The sequence below is a fragment of the Lactuca serriola genome, chromosome 6, assembly GCF_051521515.1.
Source record: "Lactuca serriola cultivar US96UC23 chromosome 6, Lser_US96UC23_V15, whole genome shotgun sequence".
In the NCBI taxonomy this organism is placed as follows: Eukaryota; Viridiplantae; Streptophyta; class Magnoliopsida; order Asterales; family Asteraceae; genus Lactuca; species Lactuca serriola.
Window position 1 is genome coordinate 146240735 of NC_136413.1, and position 18686 is coordinate 146259420.

The 18686-nt window shown below is 36.1% G+C and overlaps 1 protein-coding gene across 8 annotated transcripts; it reads left to right on the top strand.

Annotated features, from left to right (window-relative positions):
* Positions 1–10912: 10912 nt before the first annotated feature.
* Positions 10913–18590, top strand: LOC145057031 (E4 SUMO-protein ligase PIAL2-like). Of its 8 annotated transcripts, none has more exons than XM_079004784.1 (20): positions 10913–11481; positions 11959–12141; positions 12225–12720; positions 13080–13210; positions 14126–14286; positions 14815–14887; positions 15043–15108; positions 15206–15271; positions 15369–15451; positions 15587–15638; positions 15717–15785; positions 15876–15943; positions 16034–16082; positions 16225–16309; positions 16406–16559; positions 16664–16715; positions 16797–16913; positions 16995–17594; positions 17682–18000; positions 18077–18590. In XM_079004784.1, exons 4-20 carry the CDS (start codon positions 13166–13168, stop codon positions 18325–18327), a joined length of 2310 nt encoding a protein of 769 aa, XP_078860910.1. In that variant the 5' UTR covers positions 10913–11481; positions 11959–12141; positions 12225–12720; positions 13080–13165; the 3' UTR covers positions 18328–18590. The 8 variants fall into 8 exon arrangements, with proteins under 8 accessions (XP_078860910.1, XP_078860909.1, XP_078860912.1 ...); XM_079004783.1 differs by having other exon boundaries at positions 12429–12720; XM_079004786.1 differs by having other exon boundaries at positions 10913–11278; positions 11405–11481; positions 11959–12720.
* The last annotated feature ends 96 nt before the right edge of the window (positions 18591–18686 follow it).

Sequence of the window (18686 nt, forward strand, 5' to 3'; positions counted from 1 at the left end):
GTTTGCTGTAAGTTACTGTTGGCGGTGATGGTTGGTCCGGTCCATGTGTCGGCCAACGAATAGACAGGTGGCATATGAGCTATCATGGTTTGCGCCAACGGTGGCATTGAAAGCATTGAACTCTGTCCGCTCGTCACCTGATACGACGGTGTCGCTGTAAACGACGGTGGGATGTTGAAAATGTGGCCTGGTGGAAGCATTGCTGAGTGAGCCGGTTGTGTTTGTTGCAATGGCAGCATAAAGAACGGTGGCATCTGAAAGGACGTTGTTGGAAATGGCCCCACCAGAGTTGTTCTTGGCTGGTGAACTGGCGGTTGTGGGACACCTTCAGTGGTTACCGTTGAGCTTCCTTCGCCTGTAGTGGCCCAACTGACCGCTATAGACGGTGGTGTTTCGTCCAACGCTGCCATGGGACGTTTAGGACTAGCCTGTTGTCCCTGACTGCCGTTGGACACCATTCACTTGTCATTTTCGTGCTTTTAGTTTGTGTTCTTAATCTCACCCACGGATGGCGCCAAATGATGCGACCTTGGCTTGGCTTGATTGATATTGTTCACTTGGATTCTCGGTTGCCTCTGCAAGATCACAAAAAAAAGAGGCCGTCAGCCGCTTTCCAGAAGGAGTTCCCGGAAGAACGCTCTGACGGTCAACTTAGAGAGTGTTTAGGATCTTTGGGTGTGCGCTCTTAGAGAGTACAAAGAGCTTACCTCGTAGGTCTGAGAGTGTATCCTTTTATACCTAGCTCCCTTGCCTGATCCGTACCAGACAAGATCACTTTTTGGGGAGACAGGATCAGGGGCGCTGATTGGAGAGTCATGCGCCTTCAACAGTTAGAGCGCTTTTATTGGCTCTGGTGGTAATGGCCTGATCCTCCTGCTTGTCTCCTGACCATATCTTTTGTCTCGGAGCTGGGAGCGTCCCTTGGCGGGCGCGAGCCTTTCGCCTGTGCATTCCGCTCCCGGGGGCGCCAGCGGACGCTAAGCATGCTGGGCTGGGCCCGGTTGGTGTGCGCGAGCCTTTTGCCTGTGCATTTCGCTCCCGGGGGCGCCAGCGGACGCTAAGCCTGCTGGGCTGGGCCCGGTTGGCGTGCCCGGATCGTGCTTCTGCCGTGTTGCCCTAGGCACGTCATCAGTTGGTGTTTTTGAACTTGAGAGGTGATTAAGTGAACAAAAAACGTCCAGATCTTTTAGATCTGAGCTAAAAATGAAGTACATCTATAGATCTTGAACAAAAAGTGCATCTGATCAAAAAAATTTGAAACATAGCTAATTAGATCTGGATAGATCTTTGCCAAGATCCAAACGGATCTAAACTAAGGAGTGTAGAAATGAACAGACCTGATCAATCCTTAGATGAAAACACATCAGATCTGAGCAAAAACGATTTTGAGACCCACTGAGGCTTTTACTACTTGCTCGAATCCGGGATGGCGCCAAATGATGCGACATGGACCTTCGGCGGCTCTTCTGGTCTTCTGTTGCGGCAGAGATCTGCTAGTCACAATCGGAGAGATGCGTTAGAGCCGTCCCAGGGACTGTGCCCCGGGAGCGGACTCCGACGATCAAGTTAGATCAACTGATAGATCTAAGATGGTCCTCCATATTTGGAGGGAACCATCTTGGTGTTGGTGGTGTGTGGTGGCTGAGCCACCTGGCCGGAGTATAGTGGCGGCTGAGCCATGGGGAAGCCCCCCCTCCATGGAGGAGGTATTGTTCATTATATAGGGGACAATTAGGTCAAGGGGAATTAGGTCAGCCCTTGGGCGAGCCCAATTCAGGCCCAACTAGCAAGGAGTTTGGCAAGGCCGCCCGGAGGCGCCGGGCGGGACTGGCGGGTGCGCCCCAGGCAAGGCTGGCGGGCGCGCACCAGGAAAGACTGTCAAGGGAGCGCTAGGCCGGTCTGGCAGGAGAGTCCCCAACAAGGCTGTCAAGGGAGCGCCAGGCAAGGCCGGCGGGAGAGTACCCAGCAAGGCTGGAAAGGGAGCGCCAAGCCGGGCCGACGGGAGAGTCCCCAACAAGGCTGGCAAGGGAGTCCACAACAAGGCTGGCAAGGGAACGCCAGGCAGGGCTGGCAGGAGCGTGCCAGGATAGGCTGGCGTGCTAGATCAGTCTAGGCCATGCTAATGGCTCTAACACATCTCTCTGATTGTGACTAGCAGATCTCTATCGCAGCAGAATACCAGTGTCAGCCTTTTTATCCGTCGACCGATTGTCTGTTATCCTGCCTTGATTGTTGTTACCTTTATCCTGGGGACATTACGACTTAATGTGGTTAGGGGAACCACACCCGTAACATACCCTTCCTGTCTTACATTCCGTAGCTATGTGCCCTGGCTTACCACACTTGTAGCAAACTTTCTGATTCATGTTACACTCCCCCTTATGATAACGGTTACATTTCGGACATTGCTTTACTCCAGAGCTTTGATCAACCTTACGTTCTTGCCCTGAAGTCTTGCCTTTCTTCGAATCATTATTTGTACCCTCCCATTTTCTTTTCCCCAAAGCCCTGTCTTCACCTTGACGATTCTTCTCACGTTCGCGACCTTCTGCAGCATCAACAGCAGACTGGAAAGTACCCGGTTTCTGAATTTGCACAAATTCACGGATAGCTGTTCTCAATCCCCAAATATAGCGTTCCACCCTTCTTTCTTCCGTAGATACGTAAAATTCGGCAAACCTAGCCTTCTCCGTGAACTTTGTGGTGTACTCCCTCACAGTCATATTCCCCTGCTCCAACCTTAAAAATTCTTCCTCCAACTGTTTGACCGCTGTACGAGGGCAAAACTTTTCTTTAAAAATTCTTAGGAACTCATCCCATGACATATTCTTGGCCGCCTCACGCCCCCTAACCTCCTTCACCATGCCCCACCAATGTATTGCCTCCCCTTTTAGCATTGTCGCAGCATAAATCACCTTGTCCTCATCCGCACACTTGCTAGTATCGAATGTTCCCTCAATCTCCATGATCCATGTTGATGACAAAACGGGATCAATTTCTCCGTTAAAAATGGGTGGCTTGCAGTTCATGAACGTCTTGTAACTACAACCCCGCCGATCGTGGTTGCCATGATGCCTTGTGGGTTGTGCAATACTTGGTTCACGACTCATATTTGGTGTACTGTACTCGTAGTCCTCTTCACCTCCACCCAAGTTACCTTCATACTCACCCATTATTGCTTCTCGTGCCTGAGCAATTACATCTGGTAAGGTGTCTCGAATTGCTCGAGCAATCTCATCAGCCAACTCCTCTCTAGTGATCGTGTTTGCCGCACGACCCCTTCCACGACCTCGACCTCGACCGCGGTGGGATCCAGAGCTACCATGGGCCGATTGTACAGGTATCGGTGCTGTAACAGCACCTCGGCCTCTTCCTCTAACCCTACCTCTTCCTTGGCCCCGTCCACGACTAGCGTTCGGGTTCAGTGGGGTTTCTGGAACATCTCCTGGTGCTCTAACATAAGCTCCAATTGGGATGCGCTCTTCCTCCGGAGTGACCCTAGTGAACCCCCCAGACCTTCGTGAAGACATATCAACTACATATTTATGTTTATAACACAATAAGTATAACAAACATAAATTTTATGCCAAATTATTAAAACTTCAAAAATAGGCATACGTCTTGTTCACATCAAGTCACTCAAGCCAACAACCAAGAGAAATAATAAAAAAAAGACAAATCATTGCACTCCTACTTTCTAATTTTTAAAAATGATGTCATCATATTTCAATATTCTCTTTCCCTCCTTCAAGTACTTCCTTATCTTTTTAGCTTTTCGATCTCCGGGACCACTTTGAATGACCAACACCTCGGCCTGAGGTGGTTCTCTTCCAACCACCTTATCTAGGAATCCGTAAGTCGTGGCCTTGGCTTGTTTTGCCCAAGCCACAAACCCTTCCCACAACTTAGTGATAGTCGGTTTCCTTAGCTCTGACACCTCCTGTTCCAACCTTCGTATCTTGCGTTTACTTTTCTCAGCAGCATCAACCCTTATTTGGTTCTCCTGTACGAGCCTTGACCTATGTTCATCTATCTCTTCAATCTTTCTTTTCAAACTGTGAATCTCGAGCTGTGCCTGTGGCATTTCATCTTTATAAAGTCGCTCCCAGTAGGTACCAGGACTAGTTGGCGTGTACTCCACATAAGGCATATGGAACGTTTCGTATCTTTGCTCCGCATGGTACTCCACGTGATTTCCCTCGGGTTCCTCCTCAGGGTCTTCTTCGGGTTCCTCCTCAGGATCTTCTTCGGGCTCCTCCTCAGGATCTTCTTCGGGCTCCACCCCGGATTCCACATCCTCGTCTTCTTCATCCCGTTCAGAGAGGCTGAGTGGGGTCGTTGGTTCCAGATTGCCTTCCGAGTCAGAGAGCTCTAACTCGACCTTCAACTTCTCGTGGGGAAGTAACCCACTAGTACCCTCAACTGACACCCCACCATCGACGATTGCCTTTCCATGATCCATAGTACCTACAAACGAGACGCATTCCAGATTAGGCGATGTACCGCTCCTCCCGTTTAAGCTTAGGCGTTTAAACAACGACTAATCTGCTTAAACCACTCTCTGATACCAACTTGTAAAGCCCCAAATTTCAAATACCAAAATAACTTAACATAGTCCCAAAACTTCCAAAATTCAAGATTCAAATACTAACGTAATTATTAATAATAATAATAGCGGAAGCAAATAGAAATTTAATTAAACACTTGGTGCGCTACGTCTTCCTCAAAACTTGTCGCCTTCTTCAAGTCTGAACTTTATCCTTTCCATTCCCGCTGCCGCTTGCTACGTTATTTCCTGGGTTGCGTGCATTTAAAGATTCTAATGGGTAAGCCTAGGGCGTAGTGAGTTCGTGGTTTTCATGCATATTGACGTCAATAAAATAAAAATAATGCAACAATTTATCAATATAAATCTTTTCATTTATTTCCACCCTTGATGACACATTAGAGAACTACTGTCAATTCCAGGGAACGAGTCCCTCCGCCGGGCACAACAAATATGCTTACGGCTAGATAAACAGAGCGTAAGCTCTCCGCCGTGTACTAACACCCTGTACGACGACTAATAATAAGACCGTGTAAATACACCTGTTCCCTATATGTCACCCACCATTTTCACCCTTTTATATGAAATAATTCACAAAATTTCACACAAATATTCATAGCAATAACAACAGTAACATATAATTGCAAATAATTTAGAATCAACTTTTAATGCAAGCAACCACAAAATTCACACGAAACTCACCTTGTTGGCGCAGGTCTTAACCAAGCTTGTCACGCTATCCGCACCCTACATTTAACCAACATATTTTCTAAGGCTTCAATCCTAGAAAAACATCCTATGTGTTCGTTTTAGTCCCACTATCCACGTATCTCGTTCGGCCAACCAATAACAATCCAATTATGTTAATTACAAAATTCGTAATAACTTTAGAACTAATATTATATCTTCTTTCGAAGTTAAAGTTTCACCGTTAAAGTTAATACTCAAAAGCCAAACAAAAATAAATAAATAAAATAAACCAAAATAATAAAAAAAACCTTTAAATTAACAAGACTTGTGGTTTTGAAATAACTAATAAAACTACTATTAAAGGATACTAACCAATTATTAATATTGCAGGGACTATTACCGTAACTTATGTTTACATATGAAATATGAAAAGCAGTTGTACAACGTCTTTCTAAAAAAAATCAAATCCGTCAACTTATCAAAATATATGTGCTAATTATGTAAAAACCGTTTTAGTTAAAAGAAAAGCCAGTGGGGTGGACGTCACATTTCAAGGAGGGAAAACATAATAATAATAATGGTGCAACATGTACACTAGGATCGAAGTGGTAACGCCTGCTTAGTGGACCAAAACACTCTTTTGTTAGAAGCCCAAAATTATTTATTTAAAACACAAGAAACGAGTACAACCCCAAAAACTCCGATCCAGTTTCTTGTCTTCTCTACCCGAAAAAATCAATTTGCAGCCATTTTTAAATTCAATAAAGCTCTGAAATTCTACCAAATGAATAATTAAATCTACCATTCATTATCTCCACTACATACCAACTTATTTTCAGAATCAAATACCAAAACATATCCAAATTAAGTTAAATTAACATTTTATTGCACTCAAAATAACACTTCAAAAATTCTCATCAATTCTTAGTATTGTAGCCGAATCGAGACCCTAAGTGGAACCAAAACACACAGAACGACCTTGTAAACATACTCTAACAATTATAACGAGCTGAAATTGAAGGTTTATACCTTGATTTCGAGCACAACTCCAAAAATGCTTTACGAACTTCCTCCTTTGATTTCCTCCTCGATTCTCAATCGTTTCTTGCAATTCCAGTGGGATTTCCACTAGAAATTTCGAGCTCTATATATTGCCTAAGGTTTCATCAGTTACTATCCCCTCAGTTGCTCGAATTTAAGGCTTAATCATGGATGACGGTTTCTAGACATTATACCTCATAATTCCCTTCTAATCAACCCATTAATTTTGAATTAATCATCTTTTATTAACATAACCTGATTATATATATGGTATATATATTTTTTTGATACAAGTTACTACATTGGGATTGTGGTGTTTCTAGTGGGTATTTTTTTTCATTGGTAAGCCTTTTGGAAGAAGACATTTTGAGAAGATTTGAGAAAAAATGGTAAAAAGTTAAGAAATTTGAATGAGGCTTTCATAAAAAAATGATATGCATATATAGGGGCAGTTTAAAAAATAAATAAATAAAAAAAAATTCAAAAAAAGACCATTAAATCGGTCAAAAGATGATGGACCATTCAAATTGTGCGGCCAAAAGGTGCCACACTACGGTCTGAACCGCACCCGGGAGGCGGTGTTCATGTGCCAAGGTGGCAAAATCGCGGTTCTAAACCGCACCAGTCCCCCAAGCTTAAGAAAAGCTCAACCAAACTACTAAAATAAAAATACATGATCAAAGAAGATCAAATTACACTATGTTCGCTTCGATTATAGGCATGTATAATCAAATTTTTTTTTCAAGCCTAAAATTACATTGTTTTAGATTTTACATTTTCGAAAATTAAAACAATCCTAACATTATTTTTGATTTTCTGATTTCAGTTGAGTTTCCTTCCAATATCAACATGATGCGATTTTGAGCGAGCACATTCTAGTATCGAGTCAAATTGATTAATATTATTAATCTTTCTTCTATTTTTTTATAATTAAACCTATTTCCATGAAATTTAAATATTAAATCGATAGATTTTTATCGATATGTTCATTAAATCAGTACATAAGTTTCAAATTTGTTTGATTTATCAACTCCGATTTTATTAAGAAGTTTAACTACTCAAGTTGTTTTTGATTCAATTTTTTTTTTCAGTTTTGATATTATGAAACTTTAATTATGGTTTTATAAAAAAATCAAATTGCTTTGATAAAATACAATTAACATTTATATATATTTTTCATAAATAAACATTCCATTGTATTCTTATTTTATTTCATTTTGCCAATTTATTGAAAAAGGCAAACATTCATAATTCAATTTTTAGAACAAGTATGGATCTTCCTGTTTCCCAAAACAATTTCGTGTAGCTTTCCTCATAAACCCTAACCATCACCCAAATAGCCAAATCGACCCCCCTTTACTACAGATTTCAATTCCATCATTTCGTAAAAAAATCAGCTTTCTCTCTCGATATCTTCTTTTTAAACTCCTCCTTGATTCTTTTCTCTTTGATGCAGAAAAGTATTTGCAGAATTGCAGGTGGTGGAATGTAGGCGCACTCTTGTTTCTTTTTCTGTTTTCTGGAATTCCTCTGTACCCTACGATCTTGTTGATGATGAGTTTGTGTGAGGTATGTTTCTCCGGTCAAATTCACCTCCTTTTGGTGCAGATATGCATATGCTGCGGCCACCAATCCACCATGTACAGTAAGTGGGACCACCTCTGATACATATTATAGTATTTCCATTGCATTATTTCTTTGTTTTTATGTTACAAAGATTTGCTAAAAGATATGTATAAAAAATTTATATGTATATATATTTTTCTAGATATAATGGTCTACCTGATCCGTTATGAAATTTTTTATATAATGAGTATCTTTTGTATATATATTTTCCTAATTTGCATAAAGTATCATTATACGAATAATATATCTTTAAAAAACGACATACAAATAAAAGTTAAAATACAAAATTGTACATTAATAAAGTTTAATATTAATTTTTGTATAAATAAATAATATAGAGAAAAATCCAAATATAACCGAACTCCTTAATAATTTTTCAAAAAATAAATAAAAGTTTAAAAGAGTACCAAAATAACCAAGAAAATCGGGCTGCAATAAAAGGATAATACAGATAATATAATTAATAGTTATGGGAAGATAATAAAACAACTCTATTGTCTTAGCAATAAGGTTTTTGACTATCAGTTATGGGTCCTCGGTGTAGAAGATCGATCCTATTTGGCATCTTAAGGCTTCTAAAACATCACTTTTTGCCATTGGTTATGAGATGTTTAGAAGACAAAACACAGCGAAGAAAAAACAAGGCAATTAACCAGTCATGTTTATTCATTTAATTTCATTAACTTTTTTTATAGCCATTTAATTTAAAAAAAAAAACAATAAAGTGGTGGTATGGGTGTGATAGATATGGTGTGATGTGGAGAATGACATGACATCTAAAATAAAAAAAAAAAAAATGATGTGCAAAATGTGACCAATACTTAAAGCCCACTATGAGTTCAATTATAACCACTCTTCTTCTCAATTGTTTCCTTTTTTAAGTCTTCTTTTGGATTGTTTTTTTAAAAAAATCAAATGACTATAAAAAATTTAAGAAGAAGAGTGGACTATAATTGAACTCATAGTGGAAACAATTGCAATTTTTATGGCTATTCGGTAGGTCTTTTTTTTTTTTTTTTTTTTTTTTTTTTTTTTTTTTTTTTGAAAACCAATAAGAATTACTATATTTGTCTTTTTCTCAATAAGACCATATTTGATATAATGTACTGTTCACCAGAATCAAATTTGTATTTAGTTGTACCAGAGGATACAAAAAAAAAGTTAACACCAAATTTGTTGTAAATAAATAATATAAGAACATATTTGATGTTTTACTATACACCAACACAAAAATCGTATTGCCTGTAGCAGTGTTACACCAATGTTGAGTCCGAACAATCCTAATTGACCCAAACAAACAATCACAAACTCTTTTTGGAAAAAATAAATTAGATACTTAGTGGTACATCAAAATTTTGTTTTGACTAATAAATAAAAGAGTTTTAAAAAATAAATGAAGTAATTAGTGGTCCATTCAAATTTTGTTTTGGACTAATAAACAAAAGAGTTTTCAAAAGAGAACTTATTTTGGAAAAAAAATAAATAAATCAAGTACTCATTGGTACATTAAAATTTAGTTTCCACTAAAAGAGGAAACTCATTTTTGAAAATAAACCAAATACTTAGGGTGCATTGTCATCATCTCTCTCCCCTTTGTGAGGTTACGTGAAATTGATTCGTCGATTGACGAATCGGGCCTTGGCTCACTGTCGTACCGACGAACCAATGGTCTATTACAATTTTGTTTTGACTAACAAATAAAAAGTTAAAAAAAAAACTATTTTGATAGTTTTCAATGCTAAGTCTCAAACCTGTTCTTTTGTTTTATCATCTTATTAATTGTTAATCGTACAAGTTTAAACTTACTATAATTTGTCAAAATTTGTATAGATTTCTATAATTAGGTTTTACCCACTAATTAAATATCCAAATTATCATTTATATATTAAATCATCAAGCAAGACCAAAACAATTTTTATTTTCTTACGACAACTAGATTTTATAATAGTATCTTTTTTCTTTAAATAAAAGAAAGATTTTATAAAAATCTTGCTTTTAGTATAAAATTAAAAATAAATTTAATATCAATGATATTTAATATTGGTTTCATTTCAAACATAATGATGAAAATACTTGTAATGATATTTAATACTGGCCCGTTTCATTTTGCTTTAAGAATTACGTTTTATTAAAACAAATGATGCACATGAAGAGCAGAAGAGGTTCCATTCGATATAAAGATGAAAACTGCAAGATAAGACAACGTGGTTTTAAAGCAATTGAGGCACATATTAAGGATTGTATGTTTAAAGCAATTAATGAACCTACCCTCCAGTTCTATTGTCCAAATTTAAAGCTTGCATACTGGTTGTCACTTGTCATGCGATTTTAAATATTTTGTGATGTTTTTGTCCATCAAATCAAATTATACGATTTTTTTTCTTACATTCAAATTATTTAAATAAAACACGTGAAATTTGGTTACTACTCAATACTATAATAACAATGTTAAATAAAATTTTTAACAATTTATAGAGCTTTTAAACATGTTTATTAACAACTAATAAGATGATAAATAATAATATTGAAAACATGATAACAATCAAACTGGACAAATTCTAAATATTCATGATCCTAGAAACAGCATGATCAAATTATCCGTAATATCATGATCTTTATTTCACACGTAATGATCTAGAGCATGTTTATACAATTCAATATATGTATATTTAATTAATGATCATAAATTAATTAACCGTTATAAAAGTAGGTTCTATGAGATAATTTTTGGATGTAATATTATTGACCAAAATTATTAAAATTAGATAACTAATTAAGTAAATTTTGTGATAAATCTTGATTAGGTATATATAATTATTAAAAGTTACATTTTTATATTTTATCAACTGAAATTGTATATACTATTATTAATCCTTAAAAGGACGGTGAACAGGAGACTTTCTGCTTTCTCATTTCTGCCACTAAATTTTCTTTGCTTACTGATTTTGCCACGGGAAGGTTGCTTTAAACAAACTTTTACATTTGTCATTTGTACCCCTTTTTTTCCTTCGCTTTCTGCTTTTGCCACCGGATATTTTTTTAGTCTTCACCGTCTTAAAGAACCGCCTTACAGAACCGCCTTAAAGTAATTGTAGATAGACGTTGGCTTCTCGGTATATGTTGCCTTCTAATTTCAGTTTCCACCTCGCGCTTTTGGATTTCTGTTTCTCCCTATCTTGCGATTATGTGTTCCTTTCTTGCGGTTTTGATTGTTTCGTTTGACGTTTTCTGGTCTTCATCATTCACTTGTAATTCCTTTGATGGATTCTGATTTTGATTGTTCTGTACAAAGATTTGAGGCGATGATGAGCTTTGTTTGTGAAAAAAAATTGCAACGTCGACCATGGGTGAAGTTGAAGGCCGTATTTTGGCAAGGTAACTCGGAAGGCATATCCGATTGGAATATGCAACCGGTGTTTGCAGCCATACCGCCTTTCATTCCCTTTTTTTGAGCTTCCTCTCACTAAAAATCACTGTCGTATTTTTTATTTGGGCTTTCAGCTAAAGCTGAAATCTGTTTTTATGATTTTCGATTTTGAAAATTCTGGTGGTTTCTTTGGTTACGACATATGAAACAGGTAAACACACTCACATCCCTGTCCTTTAGTCTAAAATTCCCTTCTGTGTGATTTTTGAAAACTCTGCGATTGACATGTAAACAAAACATGGTAAACTAAATTATGTACAAAAGGTGTTTGATAAAATGTCTGAATGAAACGTGATATCATGGAATATGACTTTTCATTGATAGTTTGGTCAATTGATTTTGTGTTCTAATTTTTGTAATCATTTATGGACATTGGATCTATTTTTTTAGTCAAATGATAGCTCAACCAAATGATTTTGATTATTGGATTTTGTAGTCACTTACATTTGTAGTTCAAAATCAGTGCATCTTTGTTTCATCAGTGCATCTTTGTTTCATTAGTCCTTACCTTGTAGAGTGATTTTATTTTGACATAATGAAGTCATGTAATTTTGGACAAACCTTCTCTTTGAAAAAAGAAACTAATTTGGGGCTTATTAGATTGGTTTTTTTTGTTCATAATTGGCAGATTTGAATATGCACATCAACTGTTTGATGAAATGCTTCAAAGAACCGGTAAGGTTACGCACGCTGAGATTCTAACCAATGCGTTTGTCAAGTATGGTGAGATCGAATATTGTAAGGTGGTGTGAAGTATGGAGGAAACCATTTACCTAATGTGCTCTCTTTTATGATAATCTCTTTGAATAAGGTAATTACTGTATCACATAGCAATTCTTTACAATTTTTGTCTTAAGAATATAAATTTTCTTTGTCATCTCATTTTTGTTGCAGTAAGTAAGACCAGATGATTGCCATATGTTGAAAAGGTCTGATACTTCTAATGAATGAAGTATCGAATCAGATAATTGATAGAAATTAGAATCTATGGTGAAACTAGCTATGCTTGGCGAACAGTCATCCTACTGGTTTCACATAGTTGGCTTAATTTTTTATATTAATATAAATAATTTTTGATTTCTGTTTGCCTATGGTTAGGTTGATCTACAAACACATGATAGGGCTGCTGGAGTTGGTCTAAAGGAGTGAATTAAAGCTTATTAACAAGTAGTTTGCATTGTAATATATTATCAAACAGAAAAAACAAAAAAAAAAAAATTGGGTTCCTTATAAAGGATTAGCTGAACATTGTCATATCTATCCATTACCAAATAAAAAAGAATTGTGTTGATGTTTCGTTGTCTTCTTAATCAATTTCCAGCCATCAAATGGTCATTATTAGCCAACAACAACATAAATGTATATGTCGTCCTACTGCTTTTGGCAAAAGGTTGGCAGCTCTTTGTAATGGGATGATTTTTACTTTGGTTTTATGTTGTTATGCTATTATTTACAATGATCAAGATTAAAATCATTGCAATTTTGTTTCACTGTTATGAAATTTTGTATTTTTGTTTGTTGATTGTGGAAAGTTTATGGAAAACAAAAATTGTTAAAATAGTAACCAAGTTTCAGTTTTGTTATGATATTACAAAAATGATCAAAAAAAAAAAGTTTGAGGTACTGAGTTGAACAAATTTTAAATTTGGTTACTTTTTAATGAAAATAGTTTTGCTTTTTTTTTTTTATATTATTATTATTATTATTATTTGGGTAGACTCTAATGATTTGAATTTATTTTTTCATCAGTCAAGCAAGTTTGTGTACTCTATGACATTCAAGCAGTAGAAAAACATTGATGTGAACAAATTTCATAAAACTGATGATAGATTTGGATGAAAGTTGGTATCTATATTAGTCCAAATTGCATCCCACATCAGGTAATGCCAATTGTACCCCTGTTGACTAGATAAAGCTAATTGTGTAATTGTTGTTTTTTTCAGGTAGGAGAGAATTGGTTCAAATAACCAAAAAAAAAAAAAGAAACCCAGCGCCAAAGGCGCATCTGATTCCATCTAGTTCATAATGAAACGAGAAGAAAAAAAATCCTATATTATGTTAAAATAAAAGGTCAATGTAACAAAATTTGTTTTGTGTATGTATCTAATTATTAAAGTTTTTTACACATCTTACCATCAAACCTTTTTAGCATGTTAAGTTTATTAGAAAAGAAAAAGAAAGAAAGAAAGAGAAGGTAGACACTTGAAAGGAAAAAAAAATGTATAAACATCATACAATGGGATGAGGCGGATCTATTTTTATTTTTCTAATCATAAAAATATAACCAACAAATAAAAAAAGAAAATTCAAATATGTCATCTAGAAAATGCTAACGTCACAGTTTGTTGTTCGTTTGTCTTCAATCGATATATATTGAAATATTTTAATCAGTATTTACATTCATATAAAAAATAATAATAGACGTTTTAAGTTATTTAAAGACCAATTTTATTATTATTATTATTATTATAAAGTTTGAAACCAATGCAAGTCGAAATATTTTTAAATCAAATCCATATTTTTTTTACAAATTTACATTTATAATTTTTAACAATTAATTTAAATACAGCTAAAGCCTACGAACTACTAATTACAACTTTTTTTATACTAAAAGACAAAATGCATTTTATTTTAATATTAAAAACCAATTATTCAAATCACGAATCGCAAAAAGTCGACACCGCCTCTGCAACCGGATTTTACGGTTTTATCATTCATCTTCTTCAATCGTTTCGGCACTTCTTAGTTGGATAAATCCGGCGAGCATGACCGGAACGGTGATAAATCCGCTGCAGGTGCCTGGAACAGTTGACATGTCAACCAGCCGGACGCCATCAGTGTCGCACATGAACTTTGTCCGCATTTCAGCAGTTGTTGATCGACTACTTGCTTACGTTCGCGGTGGCTCAAGGAACGACAGCAACGAGTTCTTCAAACTCTGCATCTCTCTTTCCAGGTGTTTTCCTTTCGTTTCAACTTTCTTCTGTATATGGATCAGTTACAGAAACGCATTTAGTTCGTTTTCTCATGCATTATGCGTTTTTTGTATACGCATTTACGGTGGAAAACTGAAAATTGTTTGATGTTTTTGTTATCAAACCCTAATAATTCGTCTCAGATAGTTTTTTTGAGCCTTGATTTCACACACACACGCACTAGATAAACTTACTGTGGATGTTGAACTTTCCAATAAGAAATGAAACGCTTTCTATGTTTCCAAAATAGATGATTTGTTTTTTTACTTCGGGCATTGTGTTTTTCGAATAAAAAACTAGGTTAAATCATTCTAGGTTATATTTCGGTGAATATTCTATTTTAGCACTTATTTCGAAGATTAATGTTACTTGTTAATCTTCCGAGTTGGAAATTTCATTATGAAGAAAACTAGTTCAATGTCTTTAGCAAACATAACTCTTAGTTAATGGTAGCTCCTTGTTCTCAATCAAATTTCATATACTGACTAGATATACCATGTCGATTGCAGAGTAATCGACTATGCTGTTGCTAACAAGGAAATTCCAGTCAAAGCTTCAGAATTACCTGGTTTGTTGAAGCAGGTAACTTCCTTATTCTGATATTAATGGGAACACTGTGTTTAAGAAGTTTACTGTTTCATCTATAACATACATCCTATTGTTGATTTACTTATCCTTTATATACTTTATGAATGTATTATTGTTAATGAACTTTACCCAAGGTCTTATGTGCTTAGATATGTCAATGGAAAAATGATGCCCCATTACAAGCTGCTATTATGGTGCTGTTGATCTCTTTGAAGGTACTCAATTGTATTTATTATAAATTCCCCCTTTTTCTCTGGTTACATTTCTTATTTCTTTAGGGATTTAAAAATCTTGTTACCTTGTTTCTAAAAGGGTGCATGTAGAAATGGATGGTTCAGTGAGAAGGATAATGAAGAGCTTCAAAAGCTTTCAAATGAGGTTGGTAATTTTTTATATATACTTATATTAATCAATGTTGAGTTCTCTTCCACTTTTTATAGTCTCTTATATAAAATCTACTCTTTTATGATTCTAGATATCAGGCAGTTTCTGCAGTGTTAAGGAAATGAACTTTGGAGAGAACATAGTCCATCACAGTATCTCAGCAGTTATGTTAAGGTGTTCTGATATCTCATTATCTCCACAAGTTTCCATTTAGTTTCAACTTCCATAAATGGAAAGTTTATATTTCATTACATTGAAAGTTTTTGAAAATAAATTTTGATTAGGACTATCACTATCCTTTCCCTTCAGGTTCTATCCAAGTATGAAGATGGGTGAAACACTTGCTTTTGTTGAGGCCAAGGTAATATTGTTCCATTTTTCTTGAACTAATTTTATCTTGAAAATCTATGTAATAATTATAATTTTCTTTTTGTCATAGCCGGGATACGGTGCTTTTTTGAAAGATTTTGATATCACAACCAAAGCAATGTCTTCTAACAATAAAATAGTAAGCAATTTCTTTTCTTGTTAATCTTGTACAATATTATGCAATTTTGCTTTTTATTTTATTTAGTTTTTCTTTTTAACTTCACTGCAGTATTTGTTTGTTGCTCAAGTTGATGACACAGAGACATCTTCATGCATCATAAGTCCCCAACAAGTCAAGTATATTTTCTTTTAACCCCTTGTACTTTTCTCAAAAGCACATATTCTTTTAAACTAATCAAACTATAAATCCTTGTGTTAAATTTGTAGTTTTTTGTTGAATGGAAGAGCAGTGAATGGGAGGACTTGTGTTTCTAAGGTTTGCATTATAATTATTTAGCCAACAAAAGTCAGCTAAGAATAATACCATCAAATACTAAATCCATGTTTTGATTTAAAAGTCAATAAAAGTCAACTTCTCAAGAATACCATTAAAATACTAAAGTCATGATTTAAATCAGGATCCAGGACCACAGACTCCAACACTTGTGACACATATGCTCAAGTTGGGAACCAATCTTCTTCAAGTTGTGGGCCAATTTAATGGTATGTTTATAATTTTAACCCTTTTTTAATATACATATACTTTATATATGCTTGAATCCTCCATCTTAAATAAAAATTACTATAAATCTTTGTTAGGGAATTATATTATAATTGTTGCCTTCATGAGTATGATCTCAAATCCAATCTCTCCCACCATTCCCAACTATGTGCCACCAGTTGCTGCTGCTCCTGATCCAGATAACGAGTTAACTGAAGGCCCATCTACAACATCACTAAATTGCCCCATAAGGTATTATTTTTATTTTTATTTTTGTTTTATTTTAATACAAATTGCACTTCATTTATCTTCACTAATTAATATGTCTTTAAATCCAAATTTTTATTTTTATTCAGCTTCAAACGTATCAAGACTCCCGTCAAAGGACAATTGTGTAAACATCGTCAGGTGAGTGCTGAGAAGGGCGTTTATGTCTTTTTGCACAGACGAGAAATTGCAATTACGTGTTTCCGTATTTACCCTTTGCAGTGTTTTGATTATGACAACTATGTGGACATAAACTCAAGAAGACCATCGTGGAAATGTCCCCATTGTAGTCAATCTGTCTGCTTCACTGACATCCGAATTGATCGCATCATGGTTAAGGTAAAAAGTAAATGACCATTTTACCCCTTCACCAACAATTTGAAAATATTCAGTATTCATGAAATATTGATCCTTCCTTAGGTTCTGAAGGAAGTAGGGGTGAATGTTTCTCATGTGAGAATCTCTGCTGATGGATCATGGGAAGCTGTTAAAGAAGAAGATGATCATAACACAGATAATAATAATAATAATAAACTACAATCTACACCACCTTTACACCAAAACATGGGGCCTGGTATTTTGGACCTTACAGAAGGTGATAATTACATAAATGCCACTGCTACTGATCCTCATCATCAAAACATCGACAAAAAACCTTCTCCTTCTCAGTTGCAAAATCCCAACTCTACAAACATAAGAAATATTCCACTTCCACCTAACGGGTTTCAGAAAATTCAGACATCCAATCCTATGGTGCCACCTGTCCAGATGAATCCAATTTTGCAGGGTCAAAGTCAACTTTCTGCTTCCAATACTATGCAGTCAAAGGATGTGAATGGGATTGTGAGGTACCCTACACATTCTTCCAGACATATAACAAGAATCCCAATTGCTGTTCAGGCACTTCCAGCTCAGACCTCTGCGGGCCCGGGTAGTGGTGGCTTAGATGGATTTTATATGAATCCACATCAGATAAACCGTACAGTCTCGGTCCCACCTTCACAACACATGGGCCCACAGGTTTCGACAATCAATCTTTTACAAAATTATGTTTCACTTTTTTTACCAGTTTATGGAATAATGTTTTATTGATTTATGTATGATTAGGAATTTGATGGTGGTTATCAATATAACTCTCACCAACAACACCAGTCTCCTCAAGTTCAGCAAGTAGGTGTGGGTCCCACAAATGGTATTTTAAGCAACCAACAAAACTATGCCATGTCCATGTCCATGTCAGCTCAACAACAAGCTGCCACAAATGCTCATGTAAACAACCAACTGGCCCAGGCCCATCACTATGCCATGTCAACTGCCACAAATGGACATGTAAGCAACAACCAACAAGCCCGGCATCATGCCATGTCAGCTGCTCAACAAGGTTTCCACGTCAGGAGCTGGACACCATCATTGCATGACCATGGAGGTAATTACTCATTTCCATTCAGCTTGCATGATATTTTTGTATGTTAAACTGTTTATGATTTATGGTTGAGCAACAGACCAAAACTGGAGGCCAAGTGGACGCATGCGTGGAAGTTTATCGGGTCAGGCTTATTCAGAGGCTCTTAATCAGTACGTATATCATCCAACACAACCTGTCCAAGCTACAAGACCACCAGTTCTGAATACTCCCAGACCTGTAATTCCACCCCATTTGCAATTTCTCTTTGCAAATAATAGAAACATGATTGGTGACAACTCTTTGCTTTATGATAATACCAATGGTGGTGGTGGTGGTGGTTTTAGATAGTGGTGGTGGAGATAGGGTGCCACGTGGGAAGGGGATGTATAGAAAGCAAAAGCACAGTCAATTTTTGTATCTAGTACTGGCTGTGCAACTACAGGTTAATAGGTTGTGGTTTGATTTGTGTTTCATGTACTTAAAAATTTGGCATATAGTAGTATATGGTTACATTACATGATCTGCTAGGTGAAACTACTTTAACTCCTTTATAGGTTATGGTTTGATTTGTGGTTGTCTCTTTCTTAATAGTCATGTCATTATTTTTGTTATTGTTATATTTATCATGTCGTTAAGTATTTACAATTTTATGTCTGGTTAAACAGGTGAAACTAGTTAACTCCTTAAAATTCTACTTAGTACTATAA